Source organism: Orycteropus afer, unplaced genomic scaffold (genome assembly GCF_000298275.1).
Source record: "Orycteropus afer afer isolate SDZICR_OR568_19922 unplaced genomic scaffold, OryAfe1.0 scaffold00067, whole genome shotgun sequence".
In the NCBI taxonomy this organism is placed as follows: domain Eukaryota; kingdom Metazoa; phylum Chordata; class Mammalia; order Tubulidentata; family Orycteropodidae; genus Orycteropus; species Orycteropus afer.
This window is the reverse complement of record NW_006921654.1, coordinates 4,269,667-4,296,563: the sequence shown is the minus strand read 5'-3', so window position 1 is coordinate 4,296,563 and position 26,897 is coordinate 4,269,667. Positions and strand designations below refer to the sequence as shown.

General features: G+C 49.6%; 2 protein-coding genes across 2 annotated transcripts; both read left to right on the top strand.

Moving 5' to 3' along the window:
• Nucleotides 1-4,287: 4,287 nt before the first annotated feature.
• LOC103196629 (dipeptidase 2-like) lies at nt 4,288-9,247 on the top strand. The gene is made up of 10 exons (XM_007940397.2): nt 4,288-4,496; nt 4,814-4,940; nt 5,627-5,756; nt 5,841-5,982; nt 6,286-6,355; nt 6,471-6,647; nt 7,000-7,084; nt 7,630-7,705; nt 8,782-8,917; nt 9,011-9,247. The coding sequence occupies exons 1-10, from the start codon at nt 4,288-4,290 to the stop codon at nt 9,245-9,247; spliced, it is 1,389 nt and encodes a 462-aa protein (XP_007938588.2).
• Nucleotides 9,248-10,602: 1,355 nt separating this feature from the next.
• On the top strand, nt 10,603-15,296 carry DPEP3 (dipeptidase 3). The gene is made up of 11 exons (XM_007940396.2): nt 10,603-10,665; nt 10,829-10,995; nt 11,291-11,417; nt 11,847-11,976; nt 12,062-12,203; nt 12,466-12,535; nt 12,632-12,808; nt 13,105-13,189; nt 13,774-13,849; nt 14,332-14,467; nt 15,051-15,296. The coding sequence occupies exons 1-11, from the start codon at nt 10,603-10,605 to the stop codon at nt 15,294-15,296; spliced, it is 1,419 nt and encodes a 472-aa protein (XP_007938587.2).
• Nucleotides 15,297-26,897: the final 11,601 nt, after the last annotated feature.

The following is a 26,897-nucleotide window of genomic DNA, read 5'->3' as shown; positions in this document are numbered from 1 at the left end:
TCTTACTTGGCAACTGAGCTTCACAGTTCAGGGGATGCTGTGTAAAACCCAAGGTCACCCTCAAGGGCCTTTCTGGGTCCAGTTGTTGCTTCCCAGACTCCTCCAGCCTCACCCTGTCTGATAACACTACCTCAGGAACTTGGGACAGCATGTGAGGCAACCCTTGTGGGCCTCACGCCCGAGTCACCAGAACATTTGGTCCCCAGACACTTGAGGCACACTAAGCTTCTGGAGACCTTGTGTACCGGCTCCTCCACAAATCAGGACACCCCTGAAAGAGGTGCTGAGCTGTGTAGACAGGACCCTAGCCATCACACATCCCCAGGAGTGGCTGACAGAGAAGCAGCTGAGGGTGCAGAAGAGAAAGGTGGGGGTGGGGAGAAGGCTAGGTGAAAGCCGTAAACAGAGACAGGCTAATCGTCACTGCACTTCTCTTGGCATGTCTCTTGTAAACCATGGCTGCCTTTTGAGGAAAAATGTGCTAGCTATTTGATACTTGAGAAAGGGTGGCCTCAGCACTATGATTGGAGAATGCATGTCTGTGGTAGCCAGGCTGCCTTCTGGCCGAGGAGACTGTAATTTCTCGGAATTTGACTGGGACAGTCTGTCATGTGAGCAGAACCAAAAGAACACCCAGAAAGAAACGGGCAGGCCAAGTCTCCAGGACCAAGGCCCAGCATGGGATGGCCACAGCCCCGCACTCTGAGCGTGTGAGGGGCCTATACAGTGATAACAGCCTGCCTTCTAATGTCCCTACATATTCGTGCAGTTCACTGCAGGTGTGCGCTAGAGGAGGCTCGGCTCTGCCACTAGAATATTGTTTGTTTGTCCCACTGCCTCTTCTTGTGGGTCTTCATTTATGTAAACACTGCATAAGTAATTAGACGAAACAGCTGCTCGTTCACCCACCCCTCCTGACAACAAGAGTCTCTGTCTTGGCCCTGCCTCAACAGCCCCACCAGTTGGAGGCTGAGGGGACAGCACATGCCAAGGTCCTGTGGCAGTAGGCCGCTTGGCTGGTGTGGCCAAAGTTCAGAGCATGAGAGTCACTCAGTGCCATCGAGTCAAATCCAACTCACAGCGATCTCTCTTTGGGTTTCTGAGGCAGTATCTCTATAGAATAGATTGCCCTATGTTCCTTCTGAGGAGTGGCTGGTGGGTTTGAACCGCCAGCCTTCTGGTTAGCAGTCAAATACCTTAGGCACTACACCACCCCTCTGGGAGCACGAGGGGCCTGTGCTATTTGCTAAGGCCCCAGAGGCCAGTGGGAACAGACTCCCTAGGACTTGAAAGCCAAAGAAGGGAATTTGGTTTATCCTAAGAGCAGCAGGAAGCCATGAAGAACTTTAAGCATGTGAATGGCCTTAGATTTTTGAAAAGAGGCAATGGAAATGAGCAGCCAAGAGAAGATAAGATAGGAAGGTGTGAAGATGGCCTGTGCTGGGGACGAGGGAAAGGAAGGAGAGGAGACGCACCTGGGAGATGGTTGGAGGTTGAACCAGCAGGGTTTGGAGATGCCGCACCTGGGAGATGGTTGGAGGTTGAACCAGCAGGGTTTGGAGATGCCGTGGGTGAGGATGGGGCAGGAGAGGGGTAGAAGCAGCTGAGCTGGCGCTCCGGCCCTCAGGGCAGCTCTGGAACTGGGCCCTGAGGGTCCCTGCCTCTACCTGTTTCCACGTCTGCCCACTGCCAGCACCTGGATAACTTGTCCAGCTTTGCCTCCAAATGGCCACATGTCCAGCTCTGTATCACTGACACAGTGCCACTGGCAGCTCTGAGGGGACAAGGCTTGCCTCATCTGGTTCTTTCCTTTGCATGGGGCAGGACACAGAGATGGCCTCCAGTGATGGTAAGTTGGAGGAGACCAAAAACAAAACCCATTGCCACTGAGTCAATTCTGACTCAGAGTGACCCTGTAGGACAGAGTAGAACTGCCCATAGGGTTTCCAAGGCCGTAATCTTTACAGAAACAGACTGCCACCTCTTTCTCCCACAGAGCAGCTGGCGGGTTGAAACCACCAATCTTTCAGTTACTAGCCGAGCTCTTAACCACTGCACCACGGGGGCTTCCTCAGTGGAGAACAAGCCATCCTATTGGCTATAACTGACTTCTCCTTTGGGCATGAGCGGGTACACATCCCTGAGTACGTAGGGGCTAACCGTGCTTGGCATTTCTTGGATCGCTTTGTGTAGACACTTCAAGGATGTGGTCAGCAGTTCTAGCCTGGCTGAGGACCGAAGTTAAACATCCTGGATGATTTTGCTGCCTGGCTGATCTTCTCCAGAGACAGGGCTCACCTTTGCTGGCTCAGCTGAGCCTGCCTCTGCTAGTTTTCCCGTGGCTTATAGTGCTGGACATCAGGCCCCTGAAGAAAAGCTTAAAAATCAGCATTCCCCTTGCCCACCCCTCTGCCAGTAGCTGCTATTTATTTGTTGGGACTTCCTGCCCACCTCTTCCCCATTCTTCACAACCCCTCCTACTTCCTGGGGCTATCAGGAGTGAAACAGGCAAGCTATTCATCCCCTGAACTCACATCCTTGCCCTGGAGACCAGCCAATCCAAAAGCTTGCTCCTCTCTCCACTTAGCTGTGCTGGTGGGTGTAGGGAGCTGTTGCAGTGGTGGGGGGTGGGGGGACAAGAAGGGAGCCAGGCCTGGGTCAGGGGTCCTGAGCCACCCTGGGCAAGGACACACCTGTTGCTGCTGTTTTCTCAGGGAGAGCCCTAGGGGACTCACACTGTGTGGTGAACCCACCTAGAGACCGTCCAGCTGCCATACATGGGAGCCAACCCACCTCCCGCACGCCTTTGATTTCCCTTCTTCCTGGCCAGCAGGCACTGGCAACATGGGCTGCAAAAGCAGATACAGCCCAGCAGGGAATGCTTCCTCTCCTGGTTGCCCAGCACTTCCTGTCCCTTTGCAAGTGTTGTGCTCTTTTGATTGTGGGGGGAAGCTTCTCTGGAGTCCAGTCTCTAGACTTAGGTCTCTACCCATGTGCTGCTCAGTTTGCCACCTGAGAAAGGCTTCAGAGGTGGAACAACGGGCGCCAAGGTTCAGGGCAAAATGTCGAGAGGCTGAGGGGCAGATGCTAGGGATGAAGGAGTCTGGGCACAGACCCTGGAGCCACTTGGATGAGCCTGGGTGAGGAGGCCCGTCCCAGTGAGTACGTGGTGGGTAAGGAGGGGAGGTTTCTGAGGAGGCAGCTAGGGTGAGGGCTGACGGCCAGGAATGGGGTGGGGCCTCCCCAGCAAGGAAGGGAACTAAGCCCTGGAGGTTTCTGAGAGAGCAACAGCCAGGAGATAAGGTGGGTGTAGCCACAGAAGCCAGGTCTTTCCCGAGGACATAGACGGTTTTACCTGCCAGGGCTTCGAACCCTGAGGTAGGAGGGATCCTGGCCTGCAGGTAAGCCAGCAACTCTGGGAGGAAGGGGCTGGGGCGGGGGCTCTGCCACCCTGGACATGACCTCATTTCCTTGCCCCCAAATAGCCAGCTGTCTGAGTTTCTGCTCTGTTGAGTGACTATTCCCTGACCCTCCCCAAATGCTTGCCCAGTTCTCATCCCAAATGTCTCTGGGAAGGTGGAGCATCTCCTCAGAAGGGTGCCCTTTCCTGAGGCTGAATGGGGGACAGATGGGGAGAGGTGCTCCTCACCAGTCCCATTCCTGGCTTGGATCCCCCTGGGATGGACACTTGACCATGGTGATAAGAGAGGGGAGAGAAAAGTCTGGGTACTCCGTCACGAGGTCAGGGGCAGAGAGGACCTCTGTGATTCGAGTCCATCAGGTTAACCCCTGCTCCCAGTGACTATCTCTTCTGCTACCCCCACCTCCACGTGGCCCAGTTCTGGGGGCACCTGGAGCCCAGGGCGCTGTGACCAGACACACCTGCAGGCGCTGGCTACAGGCAGAGGGAGTCATAATGTGTTCGGGAGATAACACAGGGAAAAGGGCCACTGACTAAAAGTGCAAGCTTGGGGACAGAAGGAGAGAGTCACCTGTCGGAGCGAGGACAGGAGCAGGGACGGAGGGCTGCCACCAAGGAAGGTGAGTAGAGCAGGGACACTAGGGCCAAGGCTAAATCCGGTCGGAAGGGCTGCCCTCTAGGCTGGGGTCGGGCGGACTGTGCTGCCCCCTGGCGGTCGCGCTGCGCGGTGTCGCGATTCTTCGCGCAGCTCCTTTCTTGAGAGGCTGAATCGAGGGTCGGGACCCCATCGTCGCCCTCTGTCCTTCGCTTGCCCCTCTCAGCCTCCCGCGACGGGGCCCCTGCCCGCCTGCCAGGCCCTGTACATCATGTGGCCCGTGGGCTTCGAGGGCCGTAGCGCCCTTGGAGTGATGCACCTGCTACTCCTGCTGCTGCCCTGGCATCCGGCACCCATAACCTGCACCCAGAGCCCGCTGGGCACCGTCAGCGTCCCGACCACGCCTCTGGGCGCTCCCAGCGCCCCCAGCCTTCGAGAGCGCACAAGGGCCCTGATGCAGGCTTTCCCACTCGTGGATGGGTGCGTAGCTGCAGTGTGGGGGCAGGTGGGGACTGAAGACACCCCTAGTCAGGGAGGGGGCCCTGACTGTGCAGGACTAGTGAGAAGGCACCCTCACATCACCTCTGGGCTCTCCTCCCCATACTTTCTCTACTGTCACCCCCTACTGGATTCTCCCCCCTACTCCTGGTTGGGCCTCAGGGGTGGGTGTACAGTCTTTGTGACAATGTGGAGTGGGTCTTTGACACCCAGTCCTTGTGACATGTTCTACCTGAGCTGAAGTCCTAAGAGGCCCACCCACATGTCCCTAACCTGGTCCTGCCTTGACATCCCTTCAGCCACAATGACCTACCCTTGATCCTGAGGCTACTTCACCAGAACAGACTTCAGGATGTAGACCTGCGCAATTTCACACGCAGCCAGACCAGTCTGGACAGGCTTAGAGATGGCCTTGTGGGCGCCCAGGTACCGCAAAGTCACTCAGGGTGCCATGACATGGCTGCTGGGGTATAATGGGGAGTGCAGGGGCCCAGAGACCAAACAGGTTAGTGACATGGGAACTCAGTTACCATAAAAAAAAAAAAAAAAAAATCACTGTCATCGAATCAATTCCAACTCATAGTGACCCCTCCTTGGGTTTCCAAGGCAGTATCTCTATGTAAGTAGATTACCCAGTCTTCCTTCCAAGAAGTGGCTAGTAGTTCTGAACTGCAGCTTTCTTGTTAGCAGTTAGGCACTATGCCACCAGAGCTCCCATGTTGTTGTTGTTGTTATGTGCTGTCGAGTCACACCCAACTCATAGCAACCCCTCCTTGGGTTTCTGAGGCAGTATCACTACGGAAGTAGATTGCCCCATCTTCCTTCCAAGGAGTGGCTGGTGGGTTTGAACCGCCAGCCTCCTGGTTAGCAGTCAAGTGCCTTAGGCACTATGCTACCAGAGCTCCCCTAGTGACACAAAAAATGCCATGAAATGGATGCTGGGGGATGCTGAGGATAAAGTGGGCCAGCTGGGTCGGCATCAAGGTATCACAGAACAAGCAGCGCTTCTCATGTGTCCTCCAAGACCACTGGGTACTGGGTGCTCTCAGAAGCTTAGTGAGCTCCAAGGCAGCTTCTCCCTGCCGGGGCCCACCCCTAGCCTTTTCTCCCAGTTCTGGTCCGCCTACGTCCCGTGCCAAACCCAAGGACAGGACGCTGTGCGCCTCACCCTTGAGCAGATTGACCTCATCCACCGCATGTGCACCTCCTATTCTGAGCTGGAGCTTGTGACCTCCGTTAAAGGTAGCTGAGCTGCCGGGGGGTGTTAGGGACTCCACGGAGCTACGGCAGCCCCCGAAAGTGATCAATTCACCTACCTACCCCCAGCTCTGAACAACACCCAGAAGTTGGCCTGCCTCATTGGCGTGGAGGGTGGCCACTCTCTGGACAGTAGCCTCTCCGTCTTGCGTACCTTTTACGTGCTGGGAGTACGCTACCTGACGCTCACCCACACCTGCAACACACCCTGGTAAGCACAGTGCTGTTGATGTGGGCCCACTGAGGCAGGAGTCTGACTGAGATCACACTGAGGACTCAGGTCAAGTGTCCTCCCTGGGATCTGGCACTCACCCTGAAATTGGGAAGGGGAGCTGGGATCCATACAGCAAGACAGTGCCCTTAGTAGGGACCTCTGAACAGCAAGGCACAGCTCAGCCCAGGTCCTTCCTCTGGCTCCATGGGGCTATAGGGATAGTCTGGCAGGGCTCTGGGCTCTTGTGGCCACTAGTCAGACTGTGGCCACTAGTCAGACTGCATCCTGGCCATCCTGCAGGGCAGAGAGCTCAACTAAGGGCATCCACCCCTTCTACAACAACGTCAGGGGACTGACCAGCTTTGGTGAGGTGAGGAGCCTGGTTCCACACCCTGCCCTACATGAGTACACACACCCCACCTGTTCCCTACGGGTATGTGCACACATGAGCATCCCTGAGGTCCTCCCCTAACCTGTCCCTGCAGAAGGTAGTGGCAGAAATGAACCGCCTGGGCATGATGGTGGACTTGTCCCATGTCTCGGACGCTGTGGCACGGCGGGCCCTGGAAGTGTCACAGGCACCTGTGATCTTCTCCCACTCAGCTGCCCGGGGTGTGTGCGAGAACGCTCGGAACATTCCTGATGACATTCTGCAGCTTTTGGTGAGAGACAGCCCTGGCCTCAAACCTACAGCAAGAGGTTCAAACCAGGAGACCTAGAACATAAGCCCCTGCCTCCTCAACTTTCTCAAATCTGAAGCTGAACACCTTCTGGCCTACAAACCCACAGTCCACTGCCTTTGAACTCTTCACCCAAGGATTCTAGGTGGTAAATACTCCTTGACTCTCAAACCTGGGGCCAAGACACCACCATCCTCCAAACCAGGGCTGAGACTTCCCCATTCACACAAACCCAGAGAAACGAAGTCTCTACCCTCAAAGTCAGGGCTGAACACGCTCCTTCCAGGGGTCCAGAGCAGGGCCAAGTTGAATGTCCATTTGTCCACCTCTGTAGAAGAAGAATGGTGGCATCGTGATGGTGTCCTTGTCCATGGGAGTGCTGCAGTGCAACCTGCTAGCCAACGTGTCCACCGTGGCAGGTGAGCCCCACCCTGGGTTCTCCGAATAGCTCTGACTTGAACTTGAAAATCCAAACTGAAGCACATGTACTCTGGGACCACAGATGGGGTCTTGGGGCTCTGAGAGTGACGTGCATAAGGGAGATGGTGAGACGTAGAAGCCACATGCTGACCATATGCTCCACTGCAGGGGCTCCCAAATTGCCTCGTCCCTGCCTCCAACGGACTAGGCAGCCTCTTGGGTCTCCAGGGGTCATTAACAGTTTTGCTCTTTGTCCCTTGCTTACCCTGTGTATCCCTAGAGGGGGTCCCCATCAGGTTCTCAAGGGAATCAGAGGGAGAGTGAATCCTGGATGGAGAACAGCCCATGGGGTGGCTCTGGGGTCCACTCTCGACCTGAAGTCCAAACTAGAGCCAATTGGGATCAGTTCAGGCCAGACATCAGGGCCCTCAAGTTGCCACACTGGGTGCCAGGGCATGAAGGGTTTAGCCTGAGTAACCTACCCCCTGGGCCCTACCCTATGCCTACTCCAGAAGCCCACACTGCTGACCCTCCATCCCCCCAGATCACTTCGACCACATCAGAACAGTCACTGGATCCAAGTTCATTGGGATTGGCAGCGATTATGATGGGGCTGGCCAGTGAGTGCTTCCCTGGGGTTTCTCTGGGGCTGGGTGTGCAGCTGTGGGGCCTTCACAGCCACCATGCCCCCTGTGGTCCTCACGACCTCTAGGCCTTGGTCACAGCCCCAAGTCTACTGGGTCTACCTAGCATCTTCCCACTCCCAAGGTGGATTTCCTGGGATCTCCCATCTCTCCTAAAGGCCAGTGGCCCCATGCCAGATCATCATATTTGGCTAAGCCCTAGGTCCCCACTGCCACCAGACAGAGGTCATCTGCCCAGTGTGTGCACTCACACTCAACCCAAGCAGACAGTCAGTAAGATCTTTGTGGGTGGAGCATTCTCCCTGCATGCTACTGGGCCTGTGCTCGAAGGAGTCACCCCAATTCCTCAGAACCTTTTCTTTTCTTTTTTTTTTTTTAAATTGTGATTTGGTTGAAAATTTACAGAGCAAATTCACTTGCCATACAGCAGTTCACATACACTTTGTCTCATGACATTGGCCACAATTTACCGCAATGCAACAGCTCCCCTCCCACTTCCTCCCGACAGTCACCTCTTCCCTGTGTCCATCCCTCCATGCACTCCTGCCCCCCTGAGCTGTCTCCCTGTGCATAAACAGCCCTTCTTTCTCCCGTGATTGTTCTCTCCAAGGAGTGTATCCACCTCAGGTACATGTTCAACTCATATGCCTGTCTTTTGTTTGGCTGGAAGCCACAGGTGTGGGTTCAATTCCAGACCCGAAGGGCAGCTAGGGGCCGTAGTCTCAGTGGTTCCACCAGGCTCTATGAGACCAGCAAACCTGGTCTCCCCTTTTATTTTTTTGCTTTTCTTCTTCTTGATGGAAGAAAAATTTGCATTCAGTGAAGAGCATAGATCTTAATAGTGTGCTTCAATGAGTTGACAAATATTCAAGGAGGCTTTGAGGCCTCGGCTGAAGGATGGAGAGCGGGGCTAGTCACCTACTCCCTCCGAGTCTCCATTTCCCATATCTGACCAGGAATGGGGTTCAGTGGGCCCTGGGCACACAGGGCTGTGGCTCTGGATCAGGGCTGGCCACAGGCCCAGGGCTGAGACCAGACGGCTGGCCTGACAGATTCCCTCAGGGACTGGAGGACGTGTCCACATACCCGGTGCTGATAGAGGAGTTGCTGAGACGTGGCTGGAGTGAGGAGGAGCTTCAGGGCATCCTTCGCAAGAACCTGCTGCGAGTCTTCAGACAGGTGGAACAGGTATGCCACGCTGGGCGGGGGGCATCTTGAGGGTCGGAGCAGGAACAGGTGGCAGCGCGGTGGGAGCTGCTGACCGCCGACTGCCCCCTCCAGGTGCGGGAGGATAAAAAGTGGCAAAGCCCCTTGGAGGATGAGTTTCCAGACGAGCAGCTGGGCAGCTCTTGCCGCTCTGTCCTTCCACGTCTGCATCAGAGACAGAATCTGGTTCCAGACCAGAAACCAACTGTGACGCCAACACTCCAGACTCCCATCTCGGCATCCTCCCCCAGCAAGGCCCCAGGCCTCACAGTATTTGCCACCCTCCCAGTCCTCATCCTGTGGGTATGGTGACCAGTCGGTCCTGGCAGATGTCACTGTGGAGCCGTAGACACCTCACAAACTTCCCCCAAGTCGTGCAGGCACAACTATTTCTGGAAAATCAACATGGAAGCAGGCAGGAGAGTCCTTCTCTGCTGAGGGAGCTGGGTTTGGTGGTACAGGCACCCAACGCTGGTTGGTAGGAGACCTGGCAGCCTCATCAACACAGTCCGGACACAAAAGAAGGTGGATACTGGAGCCAACTGGCGCGCCTTGAGTAGCACAGACAGAACAGGAAACACAGGAAAGACATCCCTCCTTCTGCCTCCTGCTTTTCAATTTCTCCCAACAACTCCTATTGGCAGAACAGAAGCCAGTTGGCAAAGGGATCTAAGGAATGCAGTTTTCAAGACTTTGAATCCCAGCATCACAGAGCAGAGCACAGAAGGGTGGATCTAGAATTGAGAGATCATTGCTTCAAAACCACCCAGCTGTGGGCATGCAGGGCACTGATTCCGATTCACTGTTTCTCCAAGCTTTATGCCTTTGTGTTCCAACTCAAAGCTAGGCATGTTCACCAGGGTCCTCTCTTACCTTGGTGGATCCTACATTAATCCCTGCTTCGCTAGCCCTGTAACATCCCTGGGGGAAGAAATAGCACCATCAGACCAGGCTCATTTCTTTGGGCTTCCAACCTCCCCGGATCCTTTCCAAGTAGTTTCTTCAATATCTTCTAAACTCTCTGATGCTTTCAAGAAGATGTATGTGTGTGTATGTATATATATTTACAACATAAAAAAAAAAAAGATATATTTTATATTTTGCTCACCTTTCCTAGCTTGTTATCAGGAGGAGGGGAATTTAGTTTACTATCCAACCCTAAAGAGACATTTAAAACTGTGTTTATGTATTACTTTGGCAATATTTTAAGAAATTAACTTTAAACATTATGCCTTCTCCTTTCACCTGAGATGAATACAGGAAACAGCTGTAAGTGCAATGCTTCTGTATTTTTGATAAACTATTATCAATCAGTCAATCAATAAACTATTAGCAAAGTCATCATTCACTGTATTATTCAATGTCACTGAAATGAAGCATCCATGGCAGAAGCAGGTCTCTCAGGCTTCTGAGAGACCAGAATCAACTCTCCCTGTCTCTCTTTTTGCCCTTCCTGAGAGAGCAAAAGTTGGAGGCATATGGTCCTTAACTCCAAGACACAAAGGAGGCAGAGATCCAGAGAGGGTAGTGGCCACTGAGAGGCCTTTCTCCCTAGTCGAAGCTGGGGCATCGGTGGAGGGAGCCCACCAAGGTAGGCGAGTGGGCGGACGTGGCAGGGGCCAGCCGGGTCCCGCGGGGGCGCCCTCTGCGCTGAGGGCGAGAGAGCCATGCTGCCCCCTGGCGGCCGTGCTTTGCGGCGTCGCAGCTTCCCGCGCGTCCTTCGCAGCAGGGTCTTGTGACTCCAAATCCTTCCTCATGAAGTCCAGCCGCTGAGTCGCGTGAATCTGAGGTGGAGACCCCATCGTAGCAATCTGATTGTCGTTTGCCTCAGGCTCCCGCGACTGGCCCCTCGCCCTCCTACCCGGCTCTGTCATGCAATCCCCGGGCCTCCAGGGTCCTGGCGCTCCCGGCTGGCTGCATTTGCTGGGCCTGCTGTTCTTGCTACTGCCGCCTCCTCTCACGCGCATGACCTGCGCCTTGACCCTACCGGGAGTCCCCAGTGCCCCCGACCTTACAGAACGAACGCGGGCCCTCATGCGGGCCTTCCCGCTAGTGGACGGGTGCGTAGAGCAGTGTGGGAACAGGTGGGGCATGAAAGTAACCCTGGGCAGTGGCGGGCCCCTGAGCGTGCAGGGCTAGTGAGGAGGCCCCCTCACATCATCCCTTGATGCCCTCCTTTCCCTACCACTACCTCATGCCTAGTGGAATCCCCCTGGAAACTTTGCTTCAGGACATCTCCCTATCTCCTGAGTGACAGGATGCGGGTGGGTGGGACAGGCACAGGCCTGGTGACATGTCCTGTTTGCAACCTGGAGGATGTGTCCCCACTCTGACTCTGTCTTAACACCTCTCTAGTCACAACAACCTGCCTCTACTTTTGGCACAGCTCTTCCAGAACAAGCTACAGGATGTTAATCTGCGCAATTTCAGCCGCGGCCAGACCAGCTTGGACAGGCTTAGGGACGGCCTCGTGGGCGCCCAGGTACCACAGGGACACATAGGTTGCCACAGCCTGGCTGCTGGGTAATGTTGAGGCCACATAAACTTACATAGGCCAGTCCATAGCTACTGGTGAGTGTGGGGACCTTGGAGACCAAGACAGGTCAGACATATAGGCATCTAGGTACGGTTAGGACACACAGAAAGTGGGGGCTGCTGGAACCACACGTGACTTGGTGGATTGGCCTTGGAGTATTCAGACAGACCAGGGAGAAAGTGCAGCCATCATGTGCCAGAAGTCTACCGTTTAGCCATTGGGAATAAACTTAGTAGTCATCAAGGCACCATGGGGTCATGTAGTGCCTAACTTGAGGCCATGGCCCAATGGGTGTCCTGAAGCTGAGGCAGGTACAACAGATTGGGGATTCGGAGACTCTCTGGCCTCACTATGGACCTCCCGGCCTTCTCCCAGTTCTGGTCGGCCACCGTCCCATGCCAGACCCAGGACCAAGATGCCGTGCGCACCACACTGGAGCAGATTGACCTCATTCACCGCATGTGTGCCTCCTATTCTGAACTGGAGCTTGTGACCTCAGCTGAAGGTGGGCTGGCAGGTGGGGTAAGGTCAGGGGCTCAGTCTGGTGGCTCTGGCCCTGGGCCTTAACCACTTGGCACACCCTTTTCCAGATCTGAACAGCACTCAGAAGCTAGCCTGCCTCATTGGCGTGGAGGGTGGTCACTCCCTGGACAACAGCCTCTCTGTTCTGCGTACTTTCTATCTCCTTGGAGTGCGCTACCTGGCGCTCACGTTCACCTGCAGCACACCCTGGTGAGCAGAATACCTGGCCAGGGCAGAATGGCCGAATGTGTGGTGGGGAAACTGCCCATCCCTGTGATGGGCCTGACCAGAGAGGGGAAGATAGAGGCTGGACTGCCAGCTGGTCCTTCATACTCCCAGAAAGCAGCTGGCCCTGGGTCCTTGCTCCTGTTCTAGAGGTGGAATGGATGGACAGACAGAGGGATTCCAAGCCCTCAGATTCTGGTGGCCAACGTATGGCCTGCTACATTGCCCTCTGTTGGCTGTCCTACAGGGCAGAGAGTTCCATCAAGTTTAAACATCACTTCTACACAAACATCAGCGGGTTGACCAACTTTGGTGAGGTGAGGACCCTGGTTCCATATCCCTTCTTACTCATTCCTTATGGATATGTGCACTCCTGATGCTGCCCCCCCTCCCCCCGCAACCTATCCCTGCAGAAGGTGGTGAAGGAAATGAACCGCCTGGGCATGATGGTGGACCTGTCCTATGGATCAGATGCCTTGGTGCGGCGGGTCCTGGAGGTGTCACAGGCTCCTGTAATCTTCTCCCACTCAGCTGCCAGAGCTGTGTGCAACAGTCTGCTGAATGTTCCTGATGCCATTCTACAGCTTCTGGTGAGCAGTAACACCAGCCCTCAAACCCAGGGCTAGGCATGCTCCATTCAAAGACTTTTGACAAGCAAAGCTATCAGCCCAGGCCTCACACTCCCTTCAACCCAAGGCTTCTCAATCTCTGAAACTCAGGCCCAAATGAGCATCACCCAGGGACCCCACAAACCAAGAGAGGTGAGGCCTCTTCCATCCCCTGAAGCCAGTGCTGATCACTGTTAAACCAGGACCCTGAGAGCACAGGAGGGTGGACAATTAGGCTGGAAGGGCAGAGCTGAGTGTCCATTTGTCTATCCCTATAGAAGAAGAATGGGGGCATCGTGATGGTAACGCTGTCCATGGGGGTTCTGCAGTGTAACCTGTTAGCCAACGTGTCCACTGTGGCAGGTGAGCCCTCAGTCTGGTGTACCTGTTGGGTAATAGGCACACCTCCCAAGAACCTAGAGGCAGCAGACACAGCTCTTTGGTGCCACCAGATCTAGAGCCACAGAGTTGATGCTCATGGGTGTGGGGAGGCAACTGGACACAGGCACCAGTAGTTAACAGTCTGCATCTCTGCCAGGACTCCCAGATGGCCTTGTGCCTGCCTTGAGCTAATGAACTGGCCCCTCAGGCCTCTGCCTCTGGACTCATTTTTGTTCCCAGTTCTTGAACCTCTCTCATCCCCCATATTTCTCAGCAGGACAGGAAGGACCCTACTATATTCTCAAGGAACCCAAAGGCAGGGTGGCTCCTGGGAAGGAGAAGGCCATAGGGGCAGTGATGAGGTCCACTCCAGGTTCAGAGCCCAACTTGCAGCCACTTCAGAGCTCATGACTAGCCATGAACTTTATAGAGCCAACTGTCATTGCCTGGAGTGCTGTGGGCAGGAGAATTGGTGAGGGTCTGAGCTTCCCCAGACAACAGCTGGTCCCAGGGTCTAAACTCCAGCCTCGTGCTGCCCACCACTAAGCCAACCCCTGCCCCTCTAGATCACTTCGACCACATCAGGGCAGTCATTGGATCTGAGTTCATCGGGATTGGTGGAAATTACGATGGGTCTGGCCGGTGAGTATTTCCTTGGGTTTTGTCTGAGGCTAGGGTAGCAGAGAGACTTTTAGTCTCAGTCTCCCATCCTTGGGTCCTCCCATCCTCAGGCTCTAGCCATCCAGCCAACTTGGTATCTCCCTACTCCCAGGGCCTGTTTCCACGGCTCTGCATGTGTCTGCTGTGGCCCAGTGGACCCATTTCAGGTCATCACACTTGCTAAGAACTCCTCCCCTCCCAGACACAACTCATATGCCTGGCACATGCTCCCAGCTCAGCTTACTTGTTGTCAGCTGACTATCTGTTCAACCAGCAGATGCAAAAACCCAGCCCTCAAGGAGCTTCCAAGGTTGCATTCAGTAGGGTGAAGAACATGGCTTCACCAAGCCTTCCGTTTCCCACCAGCTAGAGCTGGTGGACAGTGGGCACTGGATACATTGGGTAGAAGCCTAGACCAAGATCAAGGCTGAGATCCCACAGCTGGCCACTGGATGGTCACACAGATTCCCTCAAGGGCTGGAGGATGTATCCACATACCCAGTGCTGATAGAGGCATTGCTGAGACGTGGCTGGAGTGAGGAAGAGCTTCAGGGTGTCCTTCGTGGAAACTTGCTGAGGGTCTTCAGACAAGTGGAACAGGTATGGTGGGCTGGTCAAAAGAACGGTTCAGTGGTTTGTCCACTCAGAAAGGGATCAGTGCAGGAAATACTGGATAGAGTGAGAGAATAATATGGAACAAAACTCAAACTCATAAAAAAAAACAGGCTTACTGGTCTGATACAGCCTGATGAAACCTCTGAGACTATGGCCACTAGCTACTCTTCTGGAATTTAACTCACTCCCGTGGCTTCCAGCCAAACAATAGACAAGCATACAGGGCGGACGGTTACACCAGAGAGATACACTCCTTAGAACGATCAATCACGGGAGAACAGAAGGGTGCTATCTGCACAGGGAGATAGCTTGGGGGGCAGGAATGCATAAGAAAGGACACAGGGAAGAGGTAACTGCAGGGAGAAAGTAGAGCTGTTATGTTGTGGGGATTGCAGTCAATGTCATGAAACAAAATGTGTATGAACTGCTGTATGGAAAATGAATTTGCTCCGTAAACTTTTACCGGAATCACAATAAAAATTAAAAAAGAAAAACAAGAATGGTCCAGTGGTTTGAGCAGGTAAGGAGGGCGCTATGGGAGCCACTGACTGCCGACACCCACCTGCAGGTGAGAGAGGAAAACAGCGAGCAGAGCCCTATAGAGGACGAGTTTCCAGACAGGCTGCTGGGCAAGTCCTGCCACTCTCATCTCCTGCCTCTGCCTGGGTCTCAGCTTCAGAGAGAGCATCCCCTGGAGCTGAACAAGTGGCCATCCAGTCACGTCCCCCAGAGGCTCTCAAAAACCTCCTCTCCTCTCATCCCAGGCCTTGTGGCTGTCCCCACCTTCTCAGTCCTCATCCTGTGGCTCTGCTGACCTGGCCATTCCCCCCAGGCGTCACTGTGGCAGTCACGGACTCCCCAGAAAGTCCCCCTGCCACTCATCCAGGCACAAGCCTATGCTGAGAATAAACAGTTTGGCACAGAGCCAGGTGTGAGTGTCCTTCTTCATGGTGGGAGAGATCTGGTGGGCAGAGTTCCTCATGCTCTTGGGTGGGGAAGGGTCTGTGGTTGGGTCCCAGCTACTCAAGGTGGCTGGCTCCCTTTGTCTTGGCTCTCAGGAAGGACAGACAGAAGCATCTCACCAGATGCTTACGCTGAAAGAGGCAAAGCCTCTGCAAAGCCTCCAGCAGAGCACACACAAGCCGAGTTTAATGGCAAACCTATCACAGAGGGTGACAGTGGCTGGCTTCCCAGTCTTCTTCAGAAAGGTTTAAAAATTTTTTTTTTTTTAAGAAGTTGATAACATGTATAGAATAAATGTAACTCATTTGTAATTGGCAGGAGAGAACATTTATGAAGATTTTAGATTTTTCAGATGAGGTCCTCTGATATAGTCACTGATTTTAAGTGGAGGGGAAAAAAATCACCAAGTTATTAAACTTTAAAAAGAAAAGAAACTAGCATCATGTGCTTGGCTCACTACAGACCCTCCTGCTTTGGCGGCTTTCCTCTCCCACTGCACAGAAGTGAGCCAGAGCCACATCAGAATTCCTTCCATGGGACTTAATGCTAAATCACGTGTCCATATATGTGCAGATCTATTTCTGATGCTCTTCTATTTATCTGGGCTACAGGCAGTCCCTGAGTTACGAACATCCGACTAACATACAACCCAAAGTTACAAACCAACCTCCAGAAAGCCTATTATATTCAAAATTCAAGGTACATACCATGGTCATAGTAACAAACTTTGCGAAGCATCAAAACGTTATATTACTATTGTGTTATTATGTCAAAGATGTTTTAGTGCATCTGGAAGTGTTTCTGTAAAGTTGTATATGCATAGAAACGTACACTCTATAGTATATACGCAAACAAACATCTGACAAATTCAACTTAAGACAGCTCAGGAACAGAATTTGTTTGTAGTTCCAGGGACTGCCTGTATTTATTCTTGCGTGGGTTTTTGTGGTTTAATTATGTTGCTGTCGTTAGGTGCCATTGAGTCACTTTTGACTCATAGCAACCCCATGCACAACAAAACACTGCCCAGTCTGGCACCGTCCTCACAATTGTGGCTACATTTGAGCCCACTGTGGCAGCCACTGTGTCAAACCATGTCATTGAGGGTCTTCCTCTTTTTCGCTCACCCTCTACTTCACCAAATGTGATGTCCTTCTCGGGACTGGTCCCTCCTGGTAACGTGTCTGAAGTATGTGAGATCAAGTCTTGACATCCTCTTTTCAAAGGAACATTCTGGCTGTATTTCAGCAAGACAGATATGTTTATTCTTCTGGCAGTCCCTGGTATATTCAATATTCTTCACCAACACCATAGTTCAAAGACATCAATTCTTCTTCAGTCTTCCTTATTCATTATCCAGCTTTCCCATGCACATGAGATGACTGAAAATCTGAATTATGGCAACTTTAAAATAATTCTTGATACCTGTCCTTCCACAATGTTTTTTAAGCGTTTTATATTAGTCAGGGTTTGGGTTGATAAGCAGAATCACTATAAATGACAGAGATAAAATAAGGGGTTTGTTACAGGTTTTAGACTTTATGGAAATGAGGGAGACGGTCGAGAAATGAGAGCAAGCTGTTCCCCCTGCATTTGATGTTGGGTCTTGTTCTGGTTCCCTAGTGCCGCTCTGACAAGAAACATACCCCAAATGGGATGGCCTGAAACAAACAGGAGTTTATTCTTACAATTTGGGGGCTTTTGGTCCAAGTTCAAAGTGCCAGGCTCTAGGGGCTGGGTGAAAGCCCCTCAACTTTGGGGTCCAGCTCTGCCTCCTGCTCCCGGCCCACTGGAGCTAGAGGCATTTCTTCACTCAGACAGCTGCTGGCTGCTGAGGCTGAGAAGCCCCAAGGTTGACAAGTAAAAAGGCACAGTCCCAATGTAACCAAACCACAAGGCAGGCCATTAACTTAAGTCCATTGTAAGTCCCAAGGTCGGCAGAGCATAGCAGGCTACTGAGCAGCGACATGGCTACATGCAGGGTCCAAGTGTGCCATAGGCTAGAGACCATTCTCAAAGCTTCTGCTTATATACAGGAAGCAGACCATATCACAAAGGCAGCTACTCAGCTGCTTGTGGTAGATCCCGCCATGGAGTTGATTGCCAGTCTCATTGTGGGGAATAACTACCACCAGCTGCCCAGCCACTCAACCAGGCCCAGCCAAGTTGACACAAAAACATAACCACCACAGGTCTTAAGTCGGTATAGGAAAGTCTGACCAGCAGTCAGGAAGGAGAGGTGGATATGAGGTAGAGGAGAGTAAGGGTGAACCCATGAGGACAAATTGGGACAATTGAATATCTATTTGGACTTAAAAAAAAAAAAAAGAAAAGAATATTGACCCCTATCTCACACTGTACAGAATGCAATGTACAGGATGAATTCATTTGAATGTGTCATTGGTCTAAATATAGAAGGTAAAAGAATAAAAGAGCTCTTAGAGGGCAGTGTAGGAAAAATACTTGTAATCTCAGCATGGGGATGCTGGACACAAAAAAAGCATTAACTACAAAGGAAAAGAATGACATACTGAATTAAATTAAAATTAATGACTTCTGTTCATCATTAAATAATATGAGAAGAGTGAAAAAGTAAGCCACAGAGTTAGGGCAATTTTCAACATATATTATTGACCAAAACCAAAAACCAAACCCATTGCCATTGAGTTGAACTCCGACTCATAGCAACACTGTAGAACAGAGTAGACCGACACATCTTTTTCCCACAGAGAGGTTGGTGGGTTCAATCTGCTGAACTTAACATTAGCAGTTAAGTGCTCAACCGCTGTGCCACCAGGGCTCCTTTAGCTAATTGACAAAAGGCTTATCTCCAGAGACAACCCAATACAACAATGGGCAAGACGCTTGAATAGAAACTCTACAAGAAAAGATACACAAATAACCAATAAATGTAAAAAAGATAGTTGACCTCATTAGTTACTGAAACCAAAACCAAAAAACTAAACTAAACTCACTGCCATCGAGTCAAATGCCACTCACAGCAACCGCTCCTTGGGTTTCTGAGGCAGCTTCTCTATGAAAGTAAATTGCCCAATCTTCTGAGGAGTGGCTGGCTAGTGTGTTTGAACTGCCAGCTCTCTGGTTAGCAGTCAAATGTCTTAGGCACTATGCTACCAGAGCTCCACTAGGGAAATGCAAAATAAAATACATAATTAAGATGACTACAATTCAACAGAAAAACAATACTAAGTGTTGGTAAGGACGTAAGCAACAGGCATTCTCACACTCTGCTGGTGGCAGGATGAAGTGATAAAACTATCTTGAGAAACAGTTTAGAATTGTCTACTAATGTTGACATACATATCCAAGAAGTTGGCAATGATTTTCCTAGACACAGAAATATCTGCACATGTGCACCAAAAGACACAAGAAAGTATGTTCAGAAAAGTTTTGTTTTGCTTTTTAAACAATCTCCAATTGCAAACAACCTAACAGCAAAATAGAGAAGTGAATTGTGGTATATTAACTCAATGGAATAATATACAACAATGAAAAAAGAACAAACTACAATTATACACAATATGGATGAATCTCACAAAGCAATAGTGAGTGAAAGAAGCCAGACATAAAATACATATTGTATTATTCTTTCTATATGAAGTAAAAAAGCAGGCAAAAGTTATCTATGTTGTCAGAAGTCAGTAATCCTTGGGGGAGGTAATGGGTGGAAGTAGAATGAGGGAGATCTTCTGGGTAGCTAGTTCTTGATCTGGGTGATGGTTATAATGGTGGCTTCTTTTTGTGACAGTTTAGCATATTTTGGGTACATGAACTTTTCTGTATGGAATACATATATATATGTATGTGTATACATGTTGTTGTTGTTGTTATGTGCCGTCAAGTAGGATCTGACTCATACCAACCCCTCCTTGGGTTTCTGAGGCAGTTATTACTACAAAAGTAGATTGCCCAACCTTCCTTCCAAGGAGTGGCTGGTGGGTTTGAACCGCCAGCCTTCTGGTTTGCAGTCAAGTGCCTTAGGCACTACGCTACCAGAGCTCCTCCTATATGTATGCATACATATGTATACACACACACACACACACAAATATATATGTTGTTGTTGTTATGTGCCGTCGAGTCGGCCCCGACTCATAGCGACCCCTCCTTGGGTTTCCGAGGCAGTATCACTACGGAAGTAGGATTGCCCAACCTTCCTTCCGAGGAGTGGCTGGTGGGTTTGAACCGCCAGCCGTCTGGTTAGCAGGCAAGTGTCTTAGCCACTATGCTACCAGAGCTCCTACAAATATATATAGATAGAATATGTATCCCTGAGCGTTAAGTTTAGCTTTCCCCATTTTATCTACAAATATATATAGATAGATAAAATGGGGAAAACTAAACTTAACGCTCAGGGATACATAATCAGGCTGTAACTCTTCTATAGGAAAAAAAGGCAGTGATTATCATAAAAATCAGGATATTATCTGAAAGGTGCCTGCCTTTGGTGGGCAGGAAGAGGGCAACAATTAGAAGGGCATGACAGTAGTTTCGGGCAATGCCTAAACCTTGACTTGTGTTTAAATTATGATAAAACACTGGGCTGTCAAACAGCCTGACTAGGCCACTGCCCTTGCCCTAGTTTTATTCTACCAGCAACTACTTCCAACTCTTAATCTTCCCTGAGCATTCTAGCTGCTTTGATCTCCCCAGATGCTGATGTCCTTCTCTGCAACTCTGAAAGACCTCTGGGCTCTGTCTGGGCCTCCTTATGCCCTCCTCCCACACACACTGAGGCACGGAAATTGCGTCTAGGCAGTAAACTAGTGCAATTGTAGGACTCATTTGTTTCCCTTACTTCAGGGATTAAAGTCCTGCACAGACTATTGTCTGATGTATGAAAACCATTGTTTTGCACATTTTGTCCAGAGTTATATTTGTTTTACACGGAAAGGTAAATCTGGCCCTCTGTTATGCCAACATGGTTGGAAACAGAAGTTATGTTGAAACATTATTCATAACCAATTTTTGTAAACATTCCAAGGATTCTTGACAAAAATGTGCATTGTTCCAATTGTTGGATGTAGAATACATGACCTTTAGCTCATTAACTGTGTTGGTAAATCTTACACCCTTGCTGTTTGTTTTTTAACCTATTTGTAACAATGACAGTTGTCTTGAAATCTTCCATTGTGATGGTATACTTAACAGTTTCTCCTTAGAGTTCTTACAATTTTTTATTTAAATGGTTGAGGTTATTTTATTAGATGCATTAAGGTTTATAGCTTCTATTTCTTGATTAGCTGAAATTTTTATCATTATGTACTGATGCTCTCCATCCATATTGTATCGGATATTAACTTCATTAGATGTCATATTATCCCAAAGGCTCTAGGACATACTTGCCTCTTCCAGCTCCTGATGGTTGCAGGCATTCCTTGGCTTAGAGATGTGTGACTGTCATTTCTGCCTCCATCTTCATAAACCTTCTGGCTTCTTTTATCTCTTATAAGGACACTAGTCGTTGGTTTTAGGGCCCATGAATTCAGGATGAATTCATTTTAAGATTCTTACTTACATCTACTAAGATACTTTTTCTATTCACAGGTTCCAGGGGATATATCCTTTTTTTTTACTATTATTGTAATTGTGATTTGGGTGAAAGTTTAGAGAAAATTCATTTTCCATACCGGATTCCATACACATTTTGATTCTTAACATTGACTGCAATTCCCCACAATGTAACAGCTTCCTCCCAGTAGTTACCTCTTCTCTATCCAGGGGACATATCTCCTGGGAGCCATATTTGATCCACTAATGGAACCCTGGTGGCACAGTGGTTAAAGCACTTGGCTGCTAACCAAGAGGTAAGTTTACATCCTCCAGCCACTCCACAAGAGAAAGATGTGTCAGTCTGCTTCCATAAAGATTTACAGCCTTCAAGGAACTCATCTCCAAAATTTATAGAAAACTTCAACACCTCAACACCAAAAAGAAAAACAACTCAATTAAAAAATGGGCAAAGGAAATGAACAGACACTTCACAAAAGAGGATTTACAGGTGGCCAACAGACACATGAGGAAATGCTCATGATCATTAGCCATTAGAGAGATGCAAATCAAAACAACAATGAGGTACCATCTTACCCCAGCAATATTAGCAAAGTTCAACAAGACAGAAAATAACAGATGCTCACAAGGCTGCAGAGAGACTGGAACTCTCATACACTGCTGGTGGGACTGCAAAATGGTACAACCATTGTGGAAAATAGTATGGTGTTTCCTTAAAAAACTGAAAATAGAAATACTATTTGATGCAGCAATTCCTTTACTAGGAATATATCCTAAAAAGGTGAGAGACAGGACACGAACAGACATATGCACACCCACATTCATCGCAGCACAACTCACTATAGCAAAGCAATGGAAACAACCTATATGCCCATCAATAGATGATTGGATAACCAAACTATGGGACAGTCACACAATGGAATACTATGCAACATTAAAGGATAATGAAGACTACATGAATCATCTCGCAACATGGATGAATTTAGAGGACATTATGCTGAGTGAAATAAGTCAATCACAGAAGGATTAATTGTCAGAAGTCAAGGAAAGTTTGTCCAGGGAAAGAAACTTACTTTGTTGGTTACTGGGGACGGGAGGGAAGAGGAGGGAAAATTTTGGAGTATTTGGGGGTCATATGTTGATTTGAGTGAGGGGAGAAACGGTATGGAAAGAGTCTGTGACCAGCATGGTGACACTGGGAAAAGGAAAAACACCGAAACGCACACAAAAGATACAGACAACAGAGGCAAACAGTATTACAGGCCCCACACTGCAGTATCACGAGCACCAAACACCAGGCTATGGATTAATGCATAGACAGGTGAGAGAGCAGGTGGGGGTAGGTGAACAGGAATATACCCTAGACCAAGGATAGATTTGGCTGAAGATAATCTTACATATGCACTTGTGCTACAAAATAAGCCACATACATTACAGAAGCAACAGAAGACAGGGTGGGAGCAAACTTCGCAGAAACAACCAAACATCTGTGAGAAAGAATCACCAGGCCTAGAGGCTCAGGACCATAGTCTCAGGGGACATCAGGCTCAATCGGCACACATACTTCATAAAAACTTTGTTCCACAACCTACTTTGGTGAGTAGTGACTGGGGTCTTAAAAGCTTTCAAGCGGCCATCTTAGATACAACTATTGGTCTCCTCTTGGATGGAGCAAAGAAGAGTGAAGAAAATCAAAGTTATCTGGAAACAATTAGTCCAAAGGTAAGATGGACCATGAGAACCTCGGCCTCCATGACCCGAGACCAGAACTAGATGGTGCCTGGCTACCAATGTCAACCGCTTGGAAAGGCATCAAACCTGGAGATCCTGGATAGAGTGGGAGGAAAAATGTGGAACAAAATTCAAAAACACAAAAATGACTAGAATTACTGGTCGGATAGAGACTGGTGTAACCCTCGAGACTATGGCCCTGCAGAGACTATGGCCCCGCATTACCCTTCAAGCCTAGAAATGGACTCACTTACATGGATTGGCTTTCAGCCCAAAAGCAGAAAGACCCACATACAGAACATCGACCCCAGGTTGAGGCACCCACCTATTCTAGGGATATACACCCCTTGGATCAAACAGCCATGAGACTCCAGAGGGGTAGCATTCACATAGAGGGAAGGCTGGACAGACAGGAATGCATGGATGAGAGGGGCACAGGGAGGGGGTGGCCACAGGGAGCAGAGGGGAGGAGAGTTTCTTTGGTTGGGCACAGTACTTGGGACCCTGAAACCAAATGTTTATGAACTGTTGAATGTAAAACAAGTTTGCTTTGTAATTCGCTCTCAAAGCACAATTTAAAAAAAAAAAAAGATTTACAGCCTTGGAAATCCCATGGGGCAGTCTTCTGTCCTGGAGGGTCACTATGAGTCAGAACCAACTTGACGCCAATGGGTTTGTTTTTTTCATTTAATCCACTACAGGAGGCTTACTCATGGAATCCAGCCACTATGTCAAACAGCTGTCAAAGAGCTCATGGAGATGCCCACACACAGAGGACACAATGCCCTGGCCCACAGGCTCAGATGAGCTACTAACTAGCCTATAGCCAGTAATAACAGGAGAATGAGTCATCTTGGAAGTAGATCCTCCAGCCCCAAGTGATGTCATGTAGAGAAGACCTGTCCCCACTGAGCTTTACACAAGTTGCAGATTTGTGAGCAAAATAAATGCTTCTGTTGATTGTTGTTGTTTTAAGCCATTATGTTTAGGGTGACTTGTTATTCAGCAACAGATTCCTGAATACTTTGTATTTCTGCTTGTTCTTTTTCATGCTTTTTGTTGTTTCATACTGTGAATATCCTCCCTTATCTTTGTATCCCCTTCCTTATCTTTTGTTTAGGGAGCTCTCCTGGGCTATTGTTAAAGCATTTGTCTGGCAGTTCAAACCCACCAGCTGCTCCTCAGGAGAAAGATGAGGCAGTCAGCTTCCATAATGATTTACAGCCTTGTCTGATAGAGTCTAGTGAAACCCCTGGAGATTGTGGCTCCAAGGTTACCCGTCAGGCCTAGAATTTTTATTTTTTATTGTGATTTGGGTGAAAGTTTACAGAGCAAATTCACCTTCCATACAGCAGTTCACACACACTTTGTCTCATAACATTGACTACAATTTACCCCAATGCAACAGCTCCCCTCCCACTTCCTCCCCATAGTTCCCTCTTCTCTGTGTCCATCCCTCCATGCACTCCTGCCCCCTAACTATGTCCTGGTGCATAAACCACCCTTCTTTCTCCCAAGATTGTTCTCTCCAAGGAGTGTATCTACCTCAGGCACATGTTCAACTCATATGCCTGTCTTTTGTTTGGCTGGAAGCCACAGGTGTGGGTTCAATTCCAGATCTGAAGGGCAGCTAGGGGCCATAGTCTCAGTGGTTCCACCAGGCTCTATCGGACCAGCAAACCTGGTCCCCCTTTTTTTTTTCTCCAAATGATTTTAAGTTTTGTTCCACATTGCTCTCCCTCTCTATTCAGGATCTCCTCCATAGATTCCCCTCCAAGTGGGTCACACTGGTAGCCGGGCACCATCTAGTACTGGTCTCATAGTCGTATAGACTGTGGATCACATGGTGTACCAGTTGCTAGGACTGATTGTTTCCATGAATTTTTGGTTTTCTTCATTCTTCTTTGCTCTGGACAAGGAGAGACTCATTGCTGCATCTAGATGGCTGTGTGCAAGCTTTTAAGATCCCAGTCACTACTCACCAAAGTAGGAGGTGGAACAATGTTTTGTGTAGTATGTTATGTCAATTGAGCTTGATGTCCCCTGCGAGTATGGTCCCGAGCCCACAGGTTCAACTACTCACTCCCTCTGGGTAGCTGGCTGTGACTAAGAAGTGACTACAACCTTATCCCTTGTTAGCTCTATTATACACCTGGGAATTCTTACAGATCATACAAATACATAGGACCATTGTCTGCCAACCCTATACATGGTCTTAGGTACACTCCCCACTGCATAGACATACCTAATAGTTCAGCCTGTCCATCCATCTGTCTACCCATATACCCATGTTTGCCTTCACTGACAACACAGTACTGTATGTGCAAAAGGGGTCATCTTTGTTGTCTGTACCTCCCATGTACCTCTCTATGTCTTCCTCTTCCTCAATATCAGGCCTAGAATTTAACTCACTCCCATGGCTTCCAGCCAAACAATAGACAGGCAAGCAGGGTGAACACCAGGTAGATATGCTCCTTAGAACCACCAATCATGGGAGAAGAGAAGGTCAGTGTTGCACTGGGAGACAGCTCAGGGGGCAGGAATGCTGAAGAAGGAAGGACACAAGGAAGAGAAGTGGGAAGAAAGCTGTTACGTTATGGAGACTGTGGTCAATGTCATGAAACAAAATGTATAGGAACTGCTGTATGGAAAATGAATTTGTTCTGTAAACTTTTACCCAAATCACAATAAAAATTAAAAGAAAAGAAAAGAAAGATCTATAGCCTTGGAAACCCTATGGGGCAGTTCTACTCCCCTGTAGTTTTGCTATGAGTTGGAATTAACTTGATGGTAGTGGGTTGGGTTTGGTTATCTTTTGTTTATTAGACTAATTTTGAATTCTTTATGTGTTTCAATAATACTCCTGATACAATCTGCAAACCAGTATGCTTTCATTTGAATTACTGGTACTCCTGAAATATCTTTTTTGATTCTTGCCTGAGTGCTTATTTCCCATGGTGGTGCAGCCTACTTGGTCAGTCAGTGTTATGGGAGAAGTTGCATCCTAGCCACAGAGTGCCCTCTGAGGTTGTTTGTTGGGTTGTGGTGGCCCATCCCCACTCCCCACCCCCACACACAGAAGACCTGACCTCCCCTGAGCAGAGAGGCTGTATCTGAGGGTGGGAGTAGGAGTTACAGGGAACCTTTGCAGACTGACAGGGAGGACCAAGAGAGCACCTATTCCTTCTTTATCGAAAAAATGTTCTGGGGTCAGGTACAGAGGATACTGGGGTAAAGACTCTCACTCACATCATTCTGCCCTTGAGAAATCACAGCCTAGTGGGGACAGCAAATGTTCATCAAAGATTCCCACCGACATATTTCTCAGAGATGGGTACTAGGAAGGTAAATTGTCCCAGGGGCACCCATATTGTTGTGTGTGTGGGGGGCTGTCTGAGAAGTCTTCCAGGAGGAGGTGGTGCTAGATAAGCAGTTTGGTGAGGTGGGGGCGGGAGTAGGAAAGCATTCCAGGCAAAGTGACCACATGGGCCTATAGCTGGAGATGAAGGTGGCAAGGGATGAGGCTGAAGAGGTCCTAGGGGCCAGATGGAACACGGCCCAGGCAATGATCTGAGGCCTTTTCTTCAGAAGAAACGGCTTTACCAAGCAGGGAGTACAGTTGTAAGGCAGCTAAAGTAAGCTGCCCATGGCTGCTGGTGGTGATGGGGTGAAGGGCAGGAAGTCAAGTGGACAGACCTGCCTGCCTGATGGCTGTTGAGGAGGGTTCAAAATGGTGGTTGGCTGGGGGGTCCCCAGCAACTCTGATTCCACTCAGAGTTGGAGGCCCGTAGAAGGCAGCTGTTAGAAGGCATGGAAACTCACATTAGCCAGGAAGATACTATTCTGATATTCTAAAGCCTCTGAGTCAAAAAGGGAGCAAAATGGAGACAGACAAGTAAAATGGGCCCTGAGGTTTTCTGTCAGAGAAAAAAGGAGCTGAAAGGAACACCAATAAAGATGAAGATGCTAAATAAAGACAAATGGATCAAGCTGTCTGAAGCAGTGGGGTACAAACTGAAAGAAAAAAGTTAGGAGGAGATAAGTAAGAACTTTAGTAAAGCAGCTGGAGGAGGGGGAGGCAGTCAGAGTTAAAATGCAGGAATTTGGCTAAAGCGCCCAGTGTAATGTCCAAAGAGGCTAACGGGGTGGAAGAGCAGGGGTTCCTTCCTTCCCAGAGGGCAGCTGCCTC